This window comes from Macrobrachium rosenbergii, chromosome 36 (genome assembly GCF_040412425.1).
Source record: "Macrobrachium rosenbergii isolate ZJJX-2024 chromosome 36, ASM4041242v1, whole genome shotgun sequence".
NCBI classification, from domain to species: domain Eukaryota; kingdom Metazoa; phylum Arthropoda; class Malacostraca; order Decapoda; family Palaemonidae; genus Macrobrachium; species Macrobrachium rosenbergii.
In genome coordinates, this window is record NC_089776.1 from 1,082,374 (window position 1) to 1,102,119 (window position 19,746).

Genomic DNA, 19,746 nt, shown 5'->3' on the forward strand with positions numbered 1-19,746 from the left:
TGCCAGTTCCAGCAGCTATTGGTTCGAGTCCTATTCTCATCCCGAAGGAGAAGTAAAAGGACGGGGAAGGAGGAGGAAGAGAGGCCAGTCACTCTCGGTATCCTTCTCACTTCCAGAACCAACACCTTAGGCGAGATGCTACTCGTCCTCTTCAAGGAGCCGGGTAAGAAAACACAACTTGCTGAGCAGCCACCACAGGGCCAAGGAAAAAAGGTGCCAAGGGCCTGTGGGCAAGACCATAGGAAGGCAAGTGTCGTCTATGAGATCACCTCTTGCTTCCAGCCTGACAGAAAGTTCCGCAATGCAAGGAATGGACCAAGCCATCGGCTTCATGAGCTCTCAGGTGAAGGGTACTGGTATCGTCGTCGTTAGCTGCCGAGTACCTCCTTCGATCACTTCATGAAGACAGGAGGAAGATGTGTCCTTAGGCACTTCTTCCTTGGAAGAGAGAGTACTAGCAAAAATGTCAATGACAACCAGGTTAGGAGTGTTGAGCCTTTTCGGAAAGTACCATAACTGCCAAAAGGACAAAGCAACAAATGATCTGGATCATCGATACAAAGCCCAAGGAGGAGGCGAACAAGAAGGACTCGAACCCGACAACAGATGCCGAAGGATTCGGAGTCCACCTACGACAGGGGTGGGCAAACTACAGCCCGTGGGCCGCATGCGGCCCTCCAATGGAATTCATGCGGCCCTCCAAATATTGAATATTGAATGTCCAAAAGGATTTTATAACCAGTATTTTAAAATCGGAATGTGAGTAATCGGAAAATTGTTCTCACTCACTCTATTTCTTTCCCTGCCCTTTTCTTACGGACAAAATGGCTATTCTCTTGCCTGACCTCTTCTTTATCTCTTTCTCTCTGCTTCTTTATCTCTCTGTCTCTCTATCTTGCATTTTTTCTCTATTTTATTTGCATCCTTTCTCACTCATTTTTTTTTTACCAGACGGAAATAGATTTTTTCATGATTTTAATTTTCTTATTCTATTTATTTATTTATTCATTTTTTAATCTATAATTTGGCCATCGTTGAATAAAGATGCAGCTCGGCATCTGGGATGGGCGTATGCGTGAGTGGAGCGTGTATCGGACACGTTTGCTACCAGTGGCCAGTGGGATTAAATCTCAATCGTGGTACAAAACGCGTTTTAGTCACGTTGTAACTTTGTTACTGCGCCAACGATTTTATTGCCTTATATTCAATCATTTCAGTGTCCTGGCAGATTCCAGAGAGAGAAGACGCTGGACATTTTATTTCAGCACAGCTTTTATTATCTTTCAAACTTTACCCAAAATGAGTGATTCGAAGCCATCTAAAAGCGAAAAAATTGAAGACGAATGCAGAGTATTTAACAAAGAGTGGACTGAAAGGTATTTCTTTACTGATGTCGGAGTTAAAGCTGTATGTTTGATTGGTCATGATACAGTTGCTGTTTTCAAGGAATACAATTTGAAACGGCACTTTCAAACCAAGCACACCAACTTTGGAAGCAATTTATCAAAGCAAGAACTGCAAAAGAAGGCAACTGATCTGATGAAAAGTTTGAAGCAACAACAAAATGTGTTTGAAAAAACTTCATCTTTACAAAGGAATGCGACAAAGGCAAGTTTTGTATTGGCAAATAAATTTGCAAAGCAAAATAAGTCATTTGCAGAAGCAAATTTATTAAAGATTGCATGGTTGATGCTGTCAGTGTTGTGTGTCCTGAAGTCATATCAAAGTGGAAGCCATATCTCTGTCACGAAGAACTATTGTTCGTCGCACAGATGCAATTGCAATGAATATTCAAGAACAGGTGTTAACAGCCAGTGTTAGTTTTCAGTGGTTTTCTATTGCTTTAGATGAGAGTAATGACATTCAGGATACTGCCCAGGTACTCATTTATATCAGAGGAATTGACGAAAAACTTCAAATTACAGAGGAATTGTTATCTATGGAGTCTCTCAAAGACACTGTTACTGGAAAAGATTTATACAATAGTGTCATTAACAGTCTAATCAGGTCTAGATTAAGCCTGGATAAATTGGCAAGTATTACAACTGATGGTGCTCCTTCACTCATAGGCAAACACTGTGGCCTTGTGACCTTGATGAATGATAAAATCAAAGAAGATTTTCCATCGCACAGTGTGTTGTCTTTTCACTGCATCATACATCAAGAAAGCCTCTGTAGATCATCTTTTAAACTCAAACACGGTATGGATCCAGTGGTGCGTGCAGTGAACTTAATAAGAGCACGGGACTGAATCACAGGCAATTCCGAAGCTTCTTGGAAGACATCGAGGCTGATTTTACTGATGTGCTGTACCACACAAATATCCGATGGTTAAGTATGGGGAAAGTACTGAAGAGGATGTGGGACGTTAAAGAAGAGGTTGTCATGTTTTTTAATATGAAAGACATTTCTTGTGACTTTTCAAGGAAACGAGTGTGACGAATGGGTTTGTGATTTTGCATTTGCTGTAGACATTATGCAAAAGCTGAATGAGTTAAACACAAAACTACAAGGCAAAGGTTTATTTGCACATGAATTGTATGTGGAAGTGAAAGCGTTTCAATCGAAACTTCAACTTTTTGCCAAGCAGCTTAAAGAGCAAAACTTTTTCATTTTCCTCTGTTGAAAACACGAACTGTTACACAAGCACTATCAGACAAATACAGTTCCCAGTTGATGGCTCTAAGAGATGAATTTATCAGAAGATTTGCTGATTTCAAGGCAATTGAAGGGCAGTTTGATTTGCTCAGCTCACCTTTTGCCTGTGACGTTGAAACAGCTGCTGAAGAACTGCAGGTAGAACTGATTGATTTGCAAGCCGACAACTCTTTAAAGAGGCTCTTTGAAAATAAACCACTGGTCGAGTTTTATGCATCTCTGCACTCAGAAAAGTTTAAAAATCTGAAAAATTTTGCAAGAAAGATGTTTGTGATATTTGCATCAACTTACATATGTGAGCAGACTTTTTCTATATTGAAAGTTAACAAGTCAAAGAACAGGTCACTTCTCACAGACTCGAATCTTCAGTCAGTGTTAAGAATCAGTACAAGCAACTTGACACCTAATTTCAACAAACTGGTAAATGATTGCAGTCAGTTGCATCATTCTCACTGAGTCATTTGATCCTTCTGTTGCTCAGTTGCTGAGCTACTTTGTTTGTCTAATAAATATTTATGTTTCATGTGAAGTTACTGCTTTAAAATATCAATAAAAATATTTCTTGTCTTTAAATTGAGTTACTTTGTTTTCAAACAAATATGCTTCATGTGAAGTTTCTCCCTAAATATATAAAATATATTTTTTTTTAGTTAATTTATATGTTTATCTTGAAGTTCTACTCTAAATTATTGATTAATAAAAATATATTTTTCTATTTCTTAAAAAGTTACATTTTATTCTAAAATAATTTTTTTCTAAATAAATTACCTTTCATGTTACATATAGTCTTTAGTCTTTACAATGCTAAAAATGAAAATTTATTGCATTTTAACCGCTTTGAAAACCATATATTTTGGCTATTTTAGATATCAATTATACTGGAAAATATACTAACATGCCCAGTAAAATTATTTTTTAATGTGGCCCTTTACACTGAAAAGTTTGCCACCTGACCTAACTACATCCGAGGAGTCGAGGTGTTGATCCCCCTTTACCTATAAAATTCCATCTTCTAGGCCAAGGCCTGTTAAGATGAGGGATTGTCCCTTTAGGAGGTGGGGGCAATCTCAGCTAAAAGACTTGTTGGAAACATTAAGCATGGAATGTAGAAAATTTCTTAGTTCACTCACCTGCCCAGGTAACAGTTCCACAGTTAAGACTCAGTAACCTGCTCATCCGTAGCAAATCTTGAATGAGAAGGCAACTTCAGATAGAAGACTGGGTTGCAAGTCACCTAGTTCTTCACAAATGAAAGGAAAAGAAGTAACCCTCAGCAGAGAAGATGAGGAAGTCCAGAATTACAAGAGTGACTCTGACCCAAAGAAAAGTTCATAACCATCAAAACCCACCATCTGTGGACGGCTCCAGTCCCTGGGAGTGCTGCAGAGGACTTCAAGAGATATCCAGCTAAAACTGCTCACACTCCAAAAAAAGTATGCTTGCAAGGGAAGCTGGAAGGTCTCCCAGTCCCAAACACACTGGGATGTAACAAAGCCCAAAGAACTGCACTTCAAACACTAGCTGCTACAGGAGGTTGGGTCAAGCAGAACTCTTCTTCTTCCATCTTCTGTGCCAAGGCCAGTCAATGCCTCAGCTATCAGGTCGGGTGGGAGGCGAAGTCTTCCGGCATTTGGCTGTAACTCAGGGTGAGCAATGCTTGAGAACCTCTAGCGAAATAGACAAATACAGAGGGAAAAGCATTCTATCAAGTTTCCCAGAAAGACGGCATGCCTCTAATAAAAAGGCCCTGGGTCTGGATGAAGGAGCGAAAAAACTCCTGACCGACTTGTGCAGGTAGGCAATCAGAGAGACCCTAGGGATTTCTCAGTCAAGCAATAATTTGTCAATCTTCGAGTGAGCAGCACATTCTGTCCCACACATTCCGTCCCAATAACTCAAACCCACGGCCAATCTCAAAAAGCATCCCCACCAGGGATGCATCTGGCTAATTGAGATGTCGAAAAACAGTTTAGAACACTAAAGTTGCCTGCATATGTCGACAGATGGAACAGGAGGAAAAAAGATCTTATCTTGTTTGTGGATGCCACTATTGTGGTTTGTTGTTCAATGAACCAAAGAATATCACAAAACTCATCCTGAAATCCCAGAAGGCCAAAGGCTGCTCTTGAGCCAAGGATGGTGATGAGAAGGTACTACATTGTCTTCCCACACCTTTAAGACAAAGTCTTACAGGTGTGTGCCTATTCCCGTCGTGAATCATAAGTAGACACAAGATGTGAGGGAATATGTAAGAGATATTCAAGATTCCTTCAATCAAGCATTAGCCTAACATCCTTCCTCATACTTTAAGAGGAAAGAAGGATGGAGGAATGGAAGAAGACTTCCATTCTCCCCATGGGGAAGCTTCTGGAAGATGACAGGATACTGAGACAATTAGCTCTAGCTTGGCATTTCCTGAATCGACACGGGAGAGGAAGTGGGATGAAAAGAATTGCTAGACCTAAGGGAAATTGAGCCTTCTCCTGAAAAACCATTCCCAAGTCTCAGCAATGTCGCTGCCAGCTCCAGAGACTTGATAAGTTTATTTCATCCAGGAATCTGCAGTGTCAGGAGAACTTCTTCCTGGTCGATACTTCTTTCAAGAGATCTCTCTTCCTCCCAATATGGAAAGAGGGTGGGAAGAGATGGTTATCAAACTCATCCTGAAGTGTTGGAGAGGCTATGTTCCTCAATCTTCTATTGAAGCCACTTCATAGGAGTTGAGAGGGGGGTGGCTTTAATTCAAGGTCGAGTCGAGATGACTAAGACCCGAAGGTCTTGGCCACTGTCCAGAGGACAAGGCAGTGCCCTGGTACGAACCTTGATTACCGAGGTATCTGGCAAATCTCTGCAAGAGAGGGGCAGAACCAAGTAATGTTCGTTCCTAAGGGTTGAGCCAACTCAGGACTTATGAAACCGGAGATCCAAATTGGGACAAAGTCCTTCTTAGCACCAGAATTGTCCACAGAACTGCAGTTGGCCAGACTCTTCGAGGAAAGAAGAATTCATATTCTGTCAAGGCAGGGGAGAAGCTTGGTGTCTCGACCTGGATGAACTCCTTCTCCGAAGAAGAGTTCATCCAAGCGAGAACGCTCTCGGAAGCAAGGACAGGGCAGCCCCTGACACTCTCGGCCCCTCGGGAACTGCAAGGGTTGCAAGTAAAGATTATTATTCATTGGGGGAGTCGCGGTCCTGTCCCGGGGATCCTTGCGCTGACGAATTGGCACAAAGTTCTCCGAAAAACGAGGGTGATCGCAACTTGAAAGACCCTCGCTGCTTCCAAAGCGTGAAACTCCTGTGCCTCTGCCCTTGGATGAAGCCTTGACAGATCCCATGAAACCCTCCTCGGCTACCTGGTTGTACTACGAGACAATCGGGGGACAAACACCCAACGCACCACCAGAAAGCCGAACTCCGAAGAGCTCTCTCTGTCCATCTCGTGCCTCTCAGAACAACTGAGAGGAAAAGAGAACAAGTGAGGAGAAAGAGTACCCCAACCTGTCCTAACAGTAAAACCAGCAGGAGAGGCAGACCATGAGCGATAATCAACCGAAGGAGATTACTGCTATGCGAGGAAAGAAGAGTGCTTGTGCCGTGGCAAAGCGCTTTCCTGGGAAGGGCAAAAAAGTTCACTCAAACAGAGCCGAGAACCTGATTCAGAAAAAACCAAGTGGGGCCGAGCCAAGCCGATCGTGCAAATGCAGTCCAGAATGGGAGGTATGCGGTGGATGGGAGGCAGGCGGGGCGAGCCAAGCCAAGCTGAGCCAGTCTTGCAAGTGTGACCAAGGGCTGGGGCGGGACTGGTCTCAAGCTGAGCCAGTCTTGTAACAAGACCAGGGGTTGAGCCTGGAGGTTGATCGCTTCGTGAACACAATCGGAACTGGACAGGGGCAACTCGTTGTCACAGTGTGTTTATATATTTGTTTAGTATTTATGTTGTTACTATATTTACATCATAATAAGTAATGTTTGTATGTATATAGCGATTTCCGAGTTAAAGACCCAACTGTAATTACCAACGAATTCTTGTTACAGTAATGAAGATTGGTTGTTTTAACTTGTTTTAGACAGTTGTTTAAATACGGGGGCCTTTGAGGAAGGGATAGAATATCCTTCCTTTAGGTTGTCTCTCTTCCAAGGTGAAACAGGAATCAGCAGAAATAACTCGGCAGTTCATTTGTGGTGCTGTTTTGCGGAAGAGCTCGAGATCCCTGCCACCTTGGATTTTATACATCAGCCCTACTTGAAAGTGCTCTTCGTCGGTGTTGGTTGTTTATCGGCACCGAAGTATTGGTGTTTGGTGTTTTGAGTTAAATGATGTGCACTGATCGCTATGATCGAGAGGAAGTGTTTATTGGCCGGTCGAAGGCACGAAAGCATGTTTGAGGGTTGTGGCCTTATGCAAAAGGGATAAGTGACCGTCCGCACGACAGTATCCGCTTTCCTTGTACTTTGGTTATTATTAAATAAGATACCTATTGCTATTATATATATTATTAAATAAGATACCTATTGCTTATATATATATAATAATTGTAAAATCAGATTGCAAGCATTTTTCTATTTTCGTTACGTATGTAAATTTATTGGTACTTGTGTTATGAAAGTTGTGAAAGTCATTATTGATGAAATGAAGGCCGTTTTTACTTATTGATATTTGTTTGTCATTTATTATATTCACTTGACTGTTCCATATTATTCACTTTTATTATCAATTATATGTTAGATATCTTTTTGCTAAATGTTATAATTAAAACTTAAAAAAAACCCATATACTTGTTTACCACCACTTCGTCTACATCTTTTAAAAGACTAAAAGAACCTTCAAGTGCTATTACATAGCTTGTGTTTAATATATATTAATTAGTGAATAGTACTTGTGACATCTGGCGACCTTGTCAGGATGTAGACAGTGGTTTAAAAAGATAAATTGTGTTAAAATTGAGTAATCTGAAAATCAGTCGGTAATTATGTCTTCCATCGCGGAATTAACAGCTCTCGGCAAAGAGCTTGGTTATGAAGGCGAAGAACTTAGAAGATTTGTAAGTGATGAACAAAGTGCTTTAAGATATTAGAGATAAGGAACGAGTATTAGAACGTGAAAAACTAGAAGCTGCTCGTGAGGAAAGAGAAAGGAACGTGAGGAAAGAGAAAAGAGCGTGAATATGACCGTGAAAAAGTGAGAGAGATATAGAGCTCATGAGCTTCATTTGTATAATATACAAGAATCTTTGCAAAAACAGGAGATTGAGAAATTGAAACTGCAAAAGAAATCAATGACTCGCCAGTTAATACCGGAGGTTCCGACACTGAAGGTAACCAGGTAAGAGTAAAAGTTAAAGGTCCTTCTATTCCTGATTTTGATGAAAACAAAGATGATATTGACGCATATCTTAGGAGGTTTGAAGTTCTTGCTAGTGCAGCCAAGTGGCTTAAAGAGGATTGGGCTATAATTCTAAGTTCACATTTAAAGGGTGCAGCTTTGGAAGTTTACGTTAGACTTCCACCTGAGGATGCTTTGGATTATAATAAAGTTTCTGAATCACTTATGAAAAGATTTGATTGTACTGAGGAAGGTTTCAGAGTAAAGTTTCGGTCAGTTAAACCTCAGAAGAATGAGCTAGTTGAACAGTTTGTATCTAGATTGAGACATCTCTTAAAGAGGTGGATTGAAATGTCAAAGTGTGAAATGACATGCGAAGGCTTAACTGATTTATTTCTTATGGAGCAATTTTTGCAGAGTTGTGGCAGGCAGTTGCGGGTACATTTGAGAGAGCGATTACCATTATCGCTTAACAAAGTGATTGAATTAGCAGAAAGTTATGTTCAAGCTCATGGAGGTTTATTTCATAATTCTAAATATTTTTCTACAGTACGTAGTGACAGAGTTGACTTATCTGGGAAGCGGTTCCTGAGCAGACGGCTAAACCCATTAGATATCCACCCTCTATTAAGTGTTATAAATGTGGACAAGTGGGTCATAAGGCTTCTAATTGTCTAGTACATGCAAAAGGATCCAAGAAGAATGGTCATGCTGCAGCAGGAGAAGTTGTTTATTGGACCAGAAAGGGCCATAAAGGAAATTTTAAAGATCCTGTTGCGGATATAAATAATAAAGTGTTTAAAAATGATCACACTGAGTTGGTAAGTGTTGCTTCTGATATGCCTGTTGAGGAGGGTATTTTATACGGAAACCCAGTAAAAGTTTTGAGGGACACTGGTTGTACAACTGTCGTAGCCAGAAAAGACTTGGTGCCTGTTGAATGTTTTACTGGTAAGAGCTGTAGGATTATGAATAAGAATATAGTAGAAACTTATCCTTTGGCTGAAATTTACATTCAATCACCATTTTTTACTGTGTGTGCATGGATGACCCTCTTTATGATCTCATTATAGGCAACATCCCTGGAACAACAAGGTTGGAGGAACCCATATCCGGCGCTGTATTAACGAGAGCTGGAGCACAGAAATCCAAATCTACATTCCAAAAGCTGAAAGCGTCAGACTCTAAGATTTCTTGGGACATGGATTCAAAGGAAATCAAGAAAGAGCAAGAAGAGGATCCAAGCTTAAGAGCTCTGCGAGATGATGCAAGAACTGGTAAAGCTATTACTAGAGATGGAAAAGGTAAGGCAGTTTTTGAGAGAGGATTGTTGTTCAGAATATATTCAGACCGAGGTATTGAACACAAGCAACTAGTATTGCCGTTTAAGCTTCGAGAGGGCATGATGAGCATGGCACATGAAGGAATACTTGGAGGTCATTTGGGTGCTGAGAAGACCTTAGGTAGAATAAGGCAGGAATTTTACTGGCCCGGTATTGGGGCAGCAGTAAAGAGATTCTGTCTGTCGTGTGACATTTGTCAGAAAACTTATCCTAGAGGAAAAGTTGGGAAGGTACCTTTGGGAGAGGTACCGCTCATTGACACTCCTTTTAAACGTGTAGCTGTTGACTTGATAGGACCTATTTTGCCAAGAAGTAGTTCTGGTAACAAATATATACTGACCATGGTTGATTATGCAACCAGATATCCTGAAGCCATAGCCTTACCATCTATCGAAACGGAGCGTGTAGCTGGTGCCTTGTTGAGTTTCTTTTCCAGAGTCGGGGTTCCTGAGGAAATGGTGACTGATAGAGGCAGTCAATTTACATCGCAGATGATGGACGAAGTTAGAGGTCTTTTGTCAATCAAGCATCTTCCTACGACCCCTTATCATGCGATGGCGAATGGTCTAGTTGAAAAGTTCAATGGAACTTTGAAATCTATGATTAAAAGATGTGCGCTGAACAACCTACTACTTGGGATAGATACCTGCCGGCAGTTCTCTTTGCATACCGAGAGTCTCCACAAGCAAGCATGGGGTTTTCCCCTTTTGAATTATTATATGGGAGAACGGTGCGTGGCCCTTTAGCTATTCTGAGAGATTTGTGGGACAAGGAGAGAAATGAGGAAGAGGTAAGAACTACTTACGATTATGTATTCAACCTCCGAGAAAGATTAGAAGAAACTTGTAAGTTGGCCCAAGAAGAATTGAAGAAGTCGCAAGGTAAATATAAATTCTTTTATGATAAAAAGGCTAAAAATAGAACATTTAAAATTGGCAGTGAAGTTCTCTTACTATTACCAAAGGCTAATAATAAATTGTTACTTCAGTGGAAGGGTCCTTTTCCTGTTGTTGGTGTGAGGGGGAAGATGGATTATGAAATTCAAATAAATGGGAAAAGGAAACTTTATCATGCTAACATGCTTAAAGCTTACATTCCTAGAAATAAAAGTTCTGTAGAAGTTCTAGAAAGTGGAGGTACAATTGCAGTGATCGAGGAGGATCCACAGGAGGATTTCTCACCCCTACTAGTGCCTGATGCTGGACCTTCACCTACTTGGGAACAAACCAATCTGAATAAGGAATTGCAGGAAAACCAGAAGCAGAATCTGGAGGCTCTCCTTAGCCACTACAGAGAGGTAATGTCGGACATTCCCGGGCGTACTCACGTGATCAAACACCAAATCAGGTTGGTAAGAGAAGAAATTGTTAAAGTAAAACCCTACAAAATTCCCTATGCTTTACGCAAGGATGTGAATTCAGAAATAGAATCTATGAAGGCTTTGGATATTATTGAGCCTTCAAGTTCTCCATATTCAGCCCCTATGGTAGTGGTTTCGAAACCTGATAACTCAAAGCGAATTTGTCTAGACTTTAGAAGACTGAACGCCTTAACTATTTTTGATAGTGAACCTATGTGTGACCCAGAGCAGATATTTGCCAGCTTAAGTGGAAGTATATATTTCTCTAAGATGGATTTATCCCGTGGATATTGGCAAATTCCTCTGGATGAGGATAGTAAACAGTATACTGCATTTCAAACAGATTTAGGACTGTACCAGTTTAAAGTGCTCCCATTTGGACTTGTGAATGCCCCAGCCACTTTCAATAAGATGATGAGAAGTTTATTTGCAGGTTTAGAGGGTGTGAGTTTTTTTCTGGATGATCTGATAGTTCATTCCAAAACTTGGGAGGAGCATTTGTATCTTGTAGAAGAAGTTTTGAGGAGACTAAAAAAATCTGGACTAACAGCTAAACCTACTAAATGTTTCTTTGGCATGTATTCAATTGAATATTTGGGACACGTTGTAGGCGAGAATAAAATGTGGCCTACTAAAGATAAAGTGGAGAAAATAGTTGGTGCAAAACATCCGAGGACCAAGAAGGAATTACGTTCATTCTTGGGATTGTGCGGTTATTATCATAAATTCATTCCAAATTACTCTACCATCGCATCCGGTCTTACAGATCTCACCAAGAAAAATCAGCCTAATGACCTTTTGTGGAATGAAATGCATGACCGGGCTTTTGTTTCTCTTAAGAACAAAATTGCTGCCGAACCTATTCTTTTACTTCCAGATTTGCAGGCTGAATTCGTATTACGTACAGATGCTTCAGAACTCTGGATTGGGTGCCATACTTCTGCAAGAAGTGGATGGAGTGAAGCGTCCAATTGCTTATGCAAGTAGAAAATTGCTACTGAGGGAAACTAAGTATGCTGCCGTGGAGAAGTGCCTTGCCCATAGTCTGGGGATTCAGAAGTTCGCAGTCTATTTGTATGGAAGATCCTTCGTTCTGGAGACTGATCACAAGCCCTTGGCTTATCTTCAGACTGCTCGAGAATTAAATCCAAGATTAATGAGATGGTCATTGAGTTTACAACCATATCACTTCAATATAAGAGTTATAAAGGGTTCAGAGAATGTTGGAGCTGATTATTTGAGCAGATGTGAAACTGATATATAAGTTAAGTACAGAAAATTGTTATTTTCTTTTTTTAAGGGGTGGTATTGTCACAGTGTGTTTATATATTTGTTTAGTATTTATGTTATTACTATATTTACATCATAATAAGTAATGTTTGTATGTATATAGCGATTTCCGAGTTAAAGACCCAACTGTAATTACCAACGAATTCTTGTTACAGTAATGAAGATTGGTTGTTTTAACTTGTTTTAGACAGTTGTTTAAATACTGGTTGTCTCTCTTCCAAGGTGAAACAGGAATCAGCAGAAATAACTCGGCAGTTCATTCGTGGTGCTGTTTTGCGGAAGAGCTCGAGATCCCTGCCACCTTGGATTTTATACATCAGCCCTACTTGAAAGTGCTCTTCGTCGGTGTTGGTTGTTTATCGGCACCGAAGTATTGGTGTTTGGTGTTTTGAGTTAAATGATGATGTGCACTGATCGCTATGATCGAGAGGAAGTGTTTATTGGCCGGTCGAAGGCACGAAAGCATGTTTGAGGTTGTGGCCTTATGCAAAAGGGATAAGTGACCGTCCGCACGACAGTATCCGCGAGTGTACTCGGTATCTTTCCTTGTATTTTGGTTATTATTAAATAAGATACCTATTGCTATTATACACAGGCAGTCCCGGTTTCATATATTCCGCTTCGATTATTAAAAATATATTCATCAGAAATTATTTCTATGTTCCGGGGTTCTGACGGCGTCGTCGCCGATCCGACGGAAGAAATATGGCCCCAAAACGGCAGAATAATCATAATTTGAAGGTTTTTTGATATAAAACTCAATAATAATGCATATATCGTTTTCAATGCACCCAGAGCATTAAAAGTAAGGTTTTCTTATGATTTTTGACGATTTTCGATTTTCTGATTACGATATATATCAGAAACCTGGGGACCGCCTGTATATTAAATAAGATACCTATTGCTTATATATATATAATAATTGTAAAATCAGATTGCAATCATTTTTCTATTTTCGTTACGTTCGTAAATTTATTGGTACTTGTGTTATGAAAGTTGTGAAAGTCATTATTGATGAAATGAAGGCCGTTTTTACTTATTGATATTTGTTTGTCATTTATTATATTCACCTGACTGTTCCATATTATTCACTTTTATTATCATTTTGTTTGTTTTATTATCAATTTCCATATTATTAGATATCTTTTTTAGATATCTTTTGCTAAATGTTATAATTAAAACTTTAAAAAACCCATACCCATATACTTGTTTTTTATCACCAAAAAATCAAAATTTTCTGAGATATTTTATACATCTTATCTTCTCAATCTAGCTTCATTTAGCGATCTTGAGTTATACTACTTTGCAAGTCTATTGTTATATATTTTGGGTTTCAAATATGTCATAAAACATCAAACTGTGTAACAGCAAGCAAATAAATACACAGAGAAGCAAAAATATCAATATCTCAAAACTAAAGTTATCGACATTCAAACTGCATCTCCTCCATAACGAATGCACCGATCTCAATGAAACAAAAAGCAAACGAAAGCTAAATAAATTGTCTACAAACAAATAGAGAGTTTTTTTCATTTTGTCCCTCGAAAATTTTTGGGGAATTTTTTCCAAAAAATCAATCAAGATTTTTTCAAAAACGAAAAATATTCATAAAAAAAAAGAAAAAATAAAATTGAAAAAAACGCTCCCTTACTTTGTTCTAATATATAATATCTGTCTACCACGTAAATTTGAGCTCTTAGTTTGCAAAAGTTATGGAGGAGATGCATTTTGAAAAATTTTTGGGGTGGGGTTACCAGCTAATGGGGGGGCGGAAGACGAAAATTATGGTTACAGTCCTTTGCCCTATACAAAAATAAACCCAGGCACAAAATTTGAAACTGATTCATTAAAAAACACGGGAGTTATTAGCGAAAAACGATTTTATCAAACGCTCCTCATATCGTTATAAAACTTTGAATATCTCAAAACTAAAGTTATCGACATTCAAACTGCATCTCCTCCATAACGAATGCACCGATCTCAATGAAACAAAAAGCAAATGAAAGCTAAATAAATTGTCTACAAACAAAGAGAGAGTTTTTTTTCATTTTGTCCCTCGAAAATTTTTGGGGAATTTTTTTCCAAAAAATCAAAGTTTTTTCAAAAAACGAAAAATATTCATTAAAAAAAAATAAAAAAAAAATAAAAAAAAAATGCTCTCTTACTTTGTTCTAATATATAATATCTGTCTACCACGTAAATTTGAGCTCTTAGTTTGCAGAAGTTATGGAGGAGATGCATTTTGAAAAATTTTTTGGGGGGTGGGGTTACCAGCTAATGGGGGAAGGAAGACGAAAATTATGGTTACAGTCCTTTGCCCTATACAAAAATAAACCCAGGCACAAAATTTGAAACTGATTCATTAAAAAACACGGGAGTTATTAGCGAAAAACGATTTTATCAAACGCTCCCCTTAAAAGACTAAAAGAACCTTCAAGTGCTATTGCATAGCTTGTGTTTAATATATATTAATTAGTGAATAGTACTTGTGACACTCGTCTGCCGTGAACTATTGCTAGTTACCTGAACTCTAAAACTCCAAGGCTGAGGCCCCTCGAGAAGAAGGTTCAAAGGGGAATTCTGTGTCTGCTATCCTGCATGCTCAAACCCTAAGGTTCAAGACACAGGAATGAAACCCAGCCGAGCAACTGAAGCAGCTGGTGGGCAGTATCGAGACACCTGGCGTCTCGGCACCCAGACACCTGGGTGTCTCGGCACTTTCTCTCGTCCTGTGTCTCTCGTCAGGAGAGTGCTTGTGACTCATAGAATTCGAACTACCCACAAGGCTCCCAAAAATTGGGAGTGCCTGCTTTCAGTTTCCTAAGAGATGAAGAGATTGAAAGAGCCAGGCACAGAACCAGTCTTAGACGCAGACTTCCAAGGCTGGCAACGAGGGCGCGGCCTCGCGTCCCCCAAACTGCCAGACCCCACAGGAGAATGCAAATTGGTTCCCTCCCGAGGGCGGGAAGAGCCAACTAGAGAAACTGTCTCACAGAAGAGAGTCAGTCCCTTAGAAGTCCCGCAGGGCTCCCGAAGGGAATCTCTTCCCTGCTTCTTTTGGTGTTCGAACTGACAGGATCGAGACACCAGGCTGGGAACCCGACCGAGCACTGGCAAGCACTCGGAGTGCTTGTGGTGCTGGTGGGAAGGGCTGAGACACCTGGGTGCCTTGGCCCTTTTTCTCGCACTGCTCCCGAACTGGGCCGAGGAATTATTCTCCAGACCAGATCAGGATACTTGATATTCCATAGAATCTCGAGCACTCAGAGCGGCTCGTGAACGAGTGCCCAGAGCAGACCCCATCTTAGAGGCGGAACCTCTAGGACTGGGAACGGGATCACAGACTGAGGTCTGCGCGCCCACGGCTCCCGAAACACGAAACCTAGGGCTATGCGAATCGGTTTCCTAACCCAAAGGTTGGGAAGAGCCAACAAGAGACCCACTGCCTCCCTGGAAGGAGGCAGTCCCTAGACGTCCAAGGGCATCAAGGGGAAGAAGCAGCCTTCCTCTCCTTCAGCCGACGGAGGTCTGTCCGATTCCCGGGACCCCCTTGGACCTTGGGAGAGGAAGGGAAGACACAGCAGAAGACGAAATCGAAGATAAGATGAAGAAGACAGCGGCTACTTCCACAGGGCGGCTTCCTTCACCTCCACTCCGACATCTTCTACAGGATGGTGGACACGAAACATCGTAACCTCCAGGGCAGTCAGGCAGGAACACAACAGAAGCGGCCCAGGACACCACCACCAGAAGAAGCAGCAGGCATGATCAGGACAGCTGATGCAGGAGCTACAGCAGTGGTTCAGAAGGCATGAGGTACTGCAATGGCCAGGAACGTCACTTTCCACAGGGCGACTTCGTTCATCTTCACGCCGACATCTTCTACAGGATCCCGGACATCGTAACCTCTGGGGCAGCTGGCAGGAACACAACGGAAGCGGCCCCGGGCACAACCACCATGAGACGTGGCAGGCATGATCAGGACAGCCGATGCAGGAGCTACGGCAGCGGTTCAGAAGCAAGGAGCTACTGCAACGGCCAGGAACGTCACTTCCACAAGGCAACTTCCTTCACCTTTACGCCGACATCTTCTACAGGATGGCGGACATCGTAACCTCCAGGGCAGCTGGCAGGAACACAACGGAAGCGGCCCACGGCACGACCACCAGGAGAAGCAGTGGGCATGATCAGGACAGCTGATGCAGGAGCTATGGAAGTGGTTTGGAAGGCAGGAGCTACTGCAACGGCCAAGAACATCACATTAAAGTCACCAGCAGACAGGAACGATCAGGACGGCTGCGGCATGAGACCAGGAAGAGCCGCCCAGAGACTGTCGTCGAGTTAACAGGAGCGTAACACAGGGAACGGCAGGAGGAGATGAACCACAGATATGCCAGAGACATTGCCACAGCATACATGAAGGCCAGCAATGACACCGATCGATCCACATCGGCGGGAACAGAGTCGGAATGATCCCGACATGGTATTATGTCATCCAGCCAGGTATTGTGGTCGATCCCGAAGCAACACTAATGAACGTCGAGACTCCTTCATGCGAGATATCCCCTGAGATATCCAGCCAACTACTGCTGTGTCTGCAATACTCAATGTCAACCTGAAGGAAAAAACAAAGATGAATAGAGAGGGAAACTCTCGCTATGAGGGGAATTGCCCTACGCAGCGAGAGGAGGTACCCAAGAAGAGGTCGCCAGGCGCCCCCGCCACCCCCTCGCGGTCTTCGCCCAAAGAGCGAGCAAAGAGGGCTAAGGAGAGAGGTCTCTACCGGAGGAGAGAAAGGAAGAACCTACATGGAGAGAAAAGGACGGAGGAGAGGCCACCAAGGGAGCCGTGGAAGCATAACTTACAGATGACGACCGCAACCTCCCACCTGCCCCGCAACTCTCTAAGCGCAGGTGGCGAAAACAACACTCAGCACACGTAGGAAGGAAGTAGTCATGCCCTTGTACACGGAGGGCGGAAGCCTTAGAAGGGAAGCGAACTCTTACATCCCGATCAATGTATGGGAGCGAAGATATTACGTCCCAACCTAATATTTCTGATTGTACTGGGGAATACCTTCAGTATCTAAATAAAGGGTTACTAGAGAGAAGCATTACCACTTGGTTACGCTCCTTTAATACGCCTTTGGCCGTCAACCCAAGACATAGTGCAGGGGGATGACAGCTATGCAAGGTTATCACAAATTGTGGGTTTGTAATAATAAATATCAAACATACGTAATATATACACAAAAATATATTAAGATCCCACCGGGATAATAAGAGCTTAACGACAGTCAGGCAAGGAGATCCGAAACCACATCTGCAATGCATGACGGCCAAAAGCAAACTGGAATGTTTACATACGGGCAGGCGGGTATTCCCGCCTACCTGGCGGTAGTCACTGCCTAACCACCTTGCTCAAGAGTTTAACAGCCGTTTCCAGCCTACGCTGAAAGTAATTCCTAATGTAAAGGACCGAGGGTTTGTATATCGTGTCAGAACAAAATACGTTTACTTGTATAGAAAGTGTAGGAACATCATTTGGTAACACTCTCAGCACATGTAAGCTGTAAATGGGACTTATTTGCTGTCTGGCAATGTTTTTCTGGTGGTCGCTTGATGATAGAAAGCTGGTTTTCTTTCAGCACGCTGTGGGAGTTTATCGAGATAAGTTGGTTTTTTGCTTCTTTCACAATGAATGTCCTAAAGAGGTGGTGTATTTCTTCAGGTGAGATCAAGCAAATACTAGATGAGGAGTCTGATATTGATGACCTTTTTGATGATGAGAGCTCTTGTTCTGAATCCTCCAGTGATGAGGATACCAAAGGAAAAATCTTTTCTTCCGATAGCGGGAGTGAAGACGACTTTTCATTGCCGAGTGTCTGGACGACGAGAGGGAGAGAGAGAGATCCCTTTGCTTTTGTTGCTGATCCCGGTGTGAAATTTACGGCTGAGGATAAGAGAAGCCATTTTCAAATCCACAGCCGACTGATCAGAGAGGCGGACACTGCTATCCATGTAGACACCCCGGGGTTATGTATGTAATCAACGGATAGGTTTGCTTAAAAAGCAAATGGGTGTTACAGACTAAATACACACACAAAACAAAGCCACTCCAACATCTTCTAAAAACATAACAAACATCTCACGTCTCGAACTCTCGACCTACCCGCGCAACAACTTCTCGCTGCTGGGAGAAAGGGCATTGGGTCTGGTATGATACATGTACCATACGCTACCGGGGTCTAAGCGATGTCAGGCAGGGCAGCCGATCGAGACTACGGTCTACCCCAAAGCCAAATCAAAAAGTCCTTCAAAAGAAGGCATCGTGCTTACCCCATACAAAAATGGGAAAAAAAGCACGTTAAAAGAAGAAGAAGACGAAGAAGATACGAGAACCCATTAGAATATTTTGAGAAATACTTTCATGATGAAATCATTGATTATCTCGCGAAAGAAACAAACAGATTTGCAAATCACTTTCTAGATGAGAATGTAGAATGTTTGTCACCACAATCACAAGTACATAGATGGTTTGACACTTCTGCAAGCGAAATGAGTCTTTATAGGTCTACTTATTTTACAGGGCATTGCTTATAAGTGTGATAATTCATGCATAACATTTTTCATTCAGTATTATGTAGTCTTTCGAAATAAAATAATAGTAATATTAATTGTTTGTTATTCCATCATTTAATAAATCTTCTTACATTTAACTACAAGTATGAATTAAAAGCATAAAAATGAATATTAACTTTGAAAAACTATCATCAGTGAAATGACCGCTAACTACAAAAAAAGCGTGACGGTAGGTTAGCAGCAAGGTCGTCTGGGGGGGGGGGACGCTTAACAGGTTAAAGAAAGAGAAGGTTCAAAACGTGGTTGCAACAGCCACTTCGGTACCACGTCCAAATTCCAGGCTACTAATCTATCTTCTTTTTGCTTGGTCGTATCAAACGACTTAGGATCAGAAAGGTCCTTATTAGAGGAGAGATCTAAACCCCTATGTCTAAAAACAGAGCTCAACATTGCACATTGCTTTGTAGCTTTTAATGGTTGAGGTGAAAAGGTTCCTGGTAGAATTCAAACATAGAAGGAAATCACCGATTTCCACGATAGACGTCTTAGAAGACGAGATGTTGTTTCTCCTGCACCAGTCACGAAAGACTGTCCACTTGGTTTGGTAAACTTTGCTCGAGGAAAGTTGTCTAAAATGAACAATAGCGTCTGCAACTGTGTTTGAAAATCCTTTCGCTCGCACCAACCTGTAGAAAGTCTGAATGTGGTCAGAGCCAGAGTGGACAGTCCTTGATGGAACCTTCTGAAATGTGGTTATCTGAGTAGACTGGGTTTTTGAGGTAATAGTCTTGGAAAATCTAGAAGAAGCTCCAGCAAGTCCGGGAACCATTCTCGGGCTGGCCAGAATGGGGCTACTAATGTTATCTTTACATTTCGATGATTTCGGATCTTGTTTAATACTTCTTTCACCATCTTGAATGGGGAAAGGCATAAAGATCCATGTTCGACCAATCCAAAAGCATCACATCTGTCGCCCAAGCTTGTGGATCTGGTGCTGGTGAACAATACAGGGTGAGACGATGATTTTTTGCAGTCACAAACAGATCTAGAATCGGCATTCCCAACACCTTCCACAACTCTATGCAAACTAGAGGGTCTAGAGTCCACTCCGTGGGGAGAACTTGTTTTCGACGGCTGAGTTCGTCTGCTAAAATGCTGCATTTCCCTTGAATGAATCTGGTTAGGATCTGG

The 19,746-nt window shown here is 41.6% G+C and overlaps 2 protein-coding genes across 2 annotated transcripts; both read left to right on the forward strand.

Annotated features, from left to right (window-relative positions):
- Positions 1–1,783: 1,783 nt before the first annotated feature.
- LOC136856493 (general transcription factor II-I repeat domain-containing protein 2A-like) lies at positions 1,784–3,993 on the forward strand. Its single transcript, XM_067134355.1, has 4 exons — positions 1,784–2,201; positions 2,427–2,538; positions 2,706–3,078; positions 3,841–3,993. The coding sequence occupies exons 1-4, from the start codon at positions 1,784–1,786 to the stop codon at positions 3,991–3,993; spliced, it is 1,056 nt and encodes a 351-aa protein (XP_066990456.1).
- A 3,635-nt stretch (positions 3,994–7,628) lies between these two features.
- On the forward strand, positions 7,629–11,671 carry LOC136856494 (uncharacterized). The gene is made up of 5 exons (XM_067134356.1): positions 7,629–7,716; positions 7,947–8,498; positions 8,660–8,932; positions 9,055–9,827; positions 9,935–11,671. Exons 1-5 carry the CDS (start codon positions 7,629–7,631, stop codon positions 11,669–11,671), a joined length of 3,423 nt encoding a protein of 1,140 aa, XP_066990457.1.
- The last annotated feature ends 8,075 nt before the right edge of the window (positions 11,672–19,746 follow it).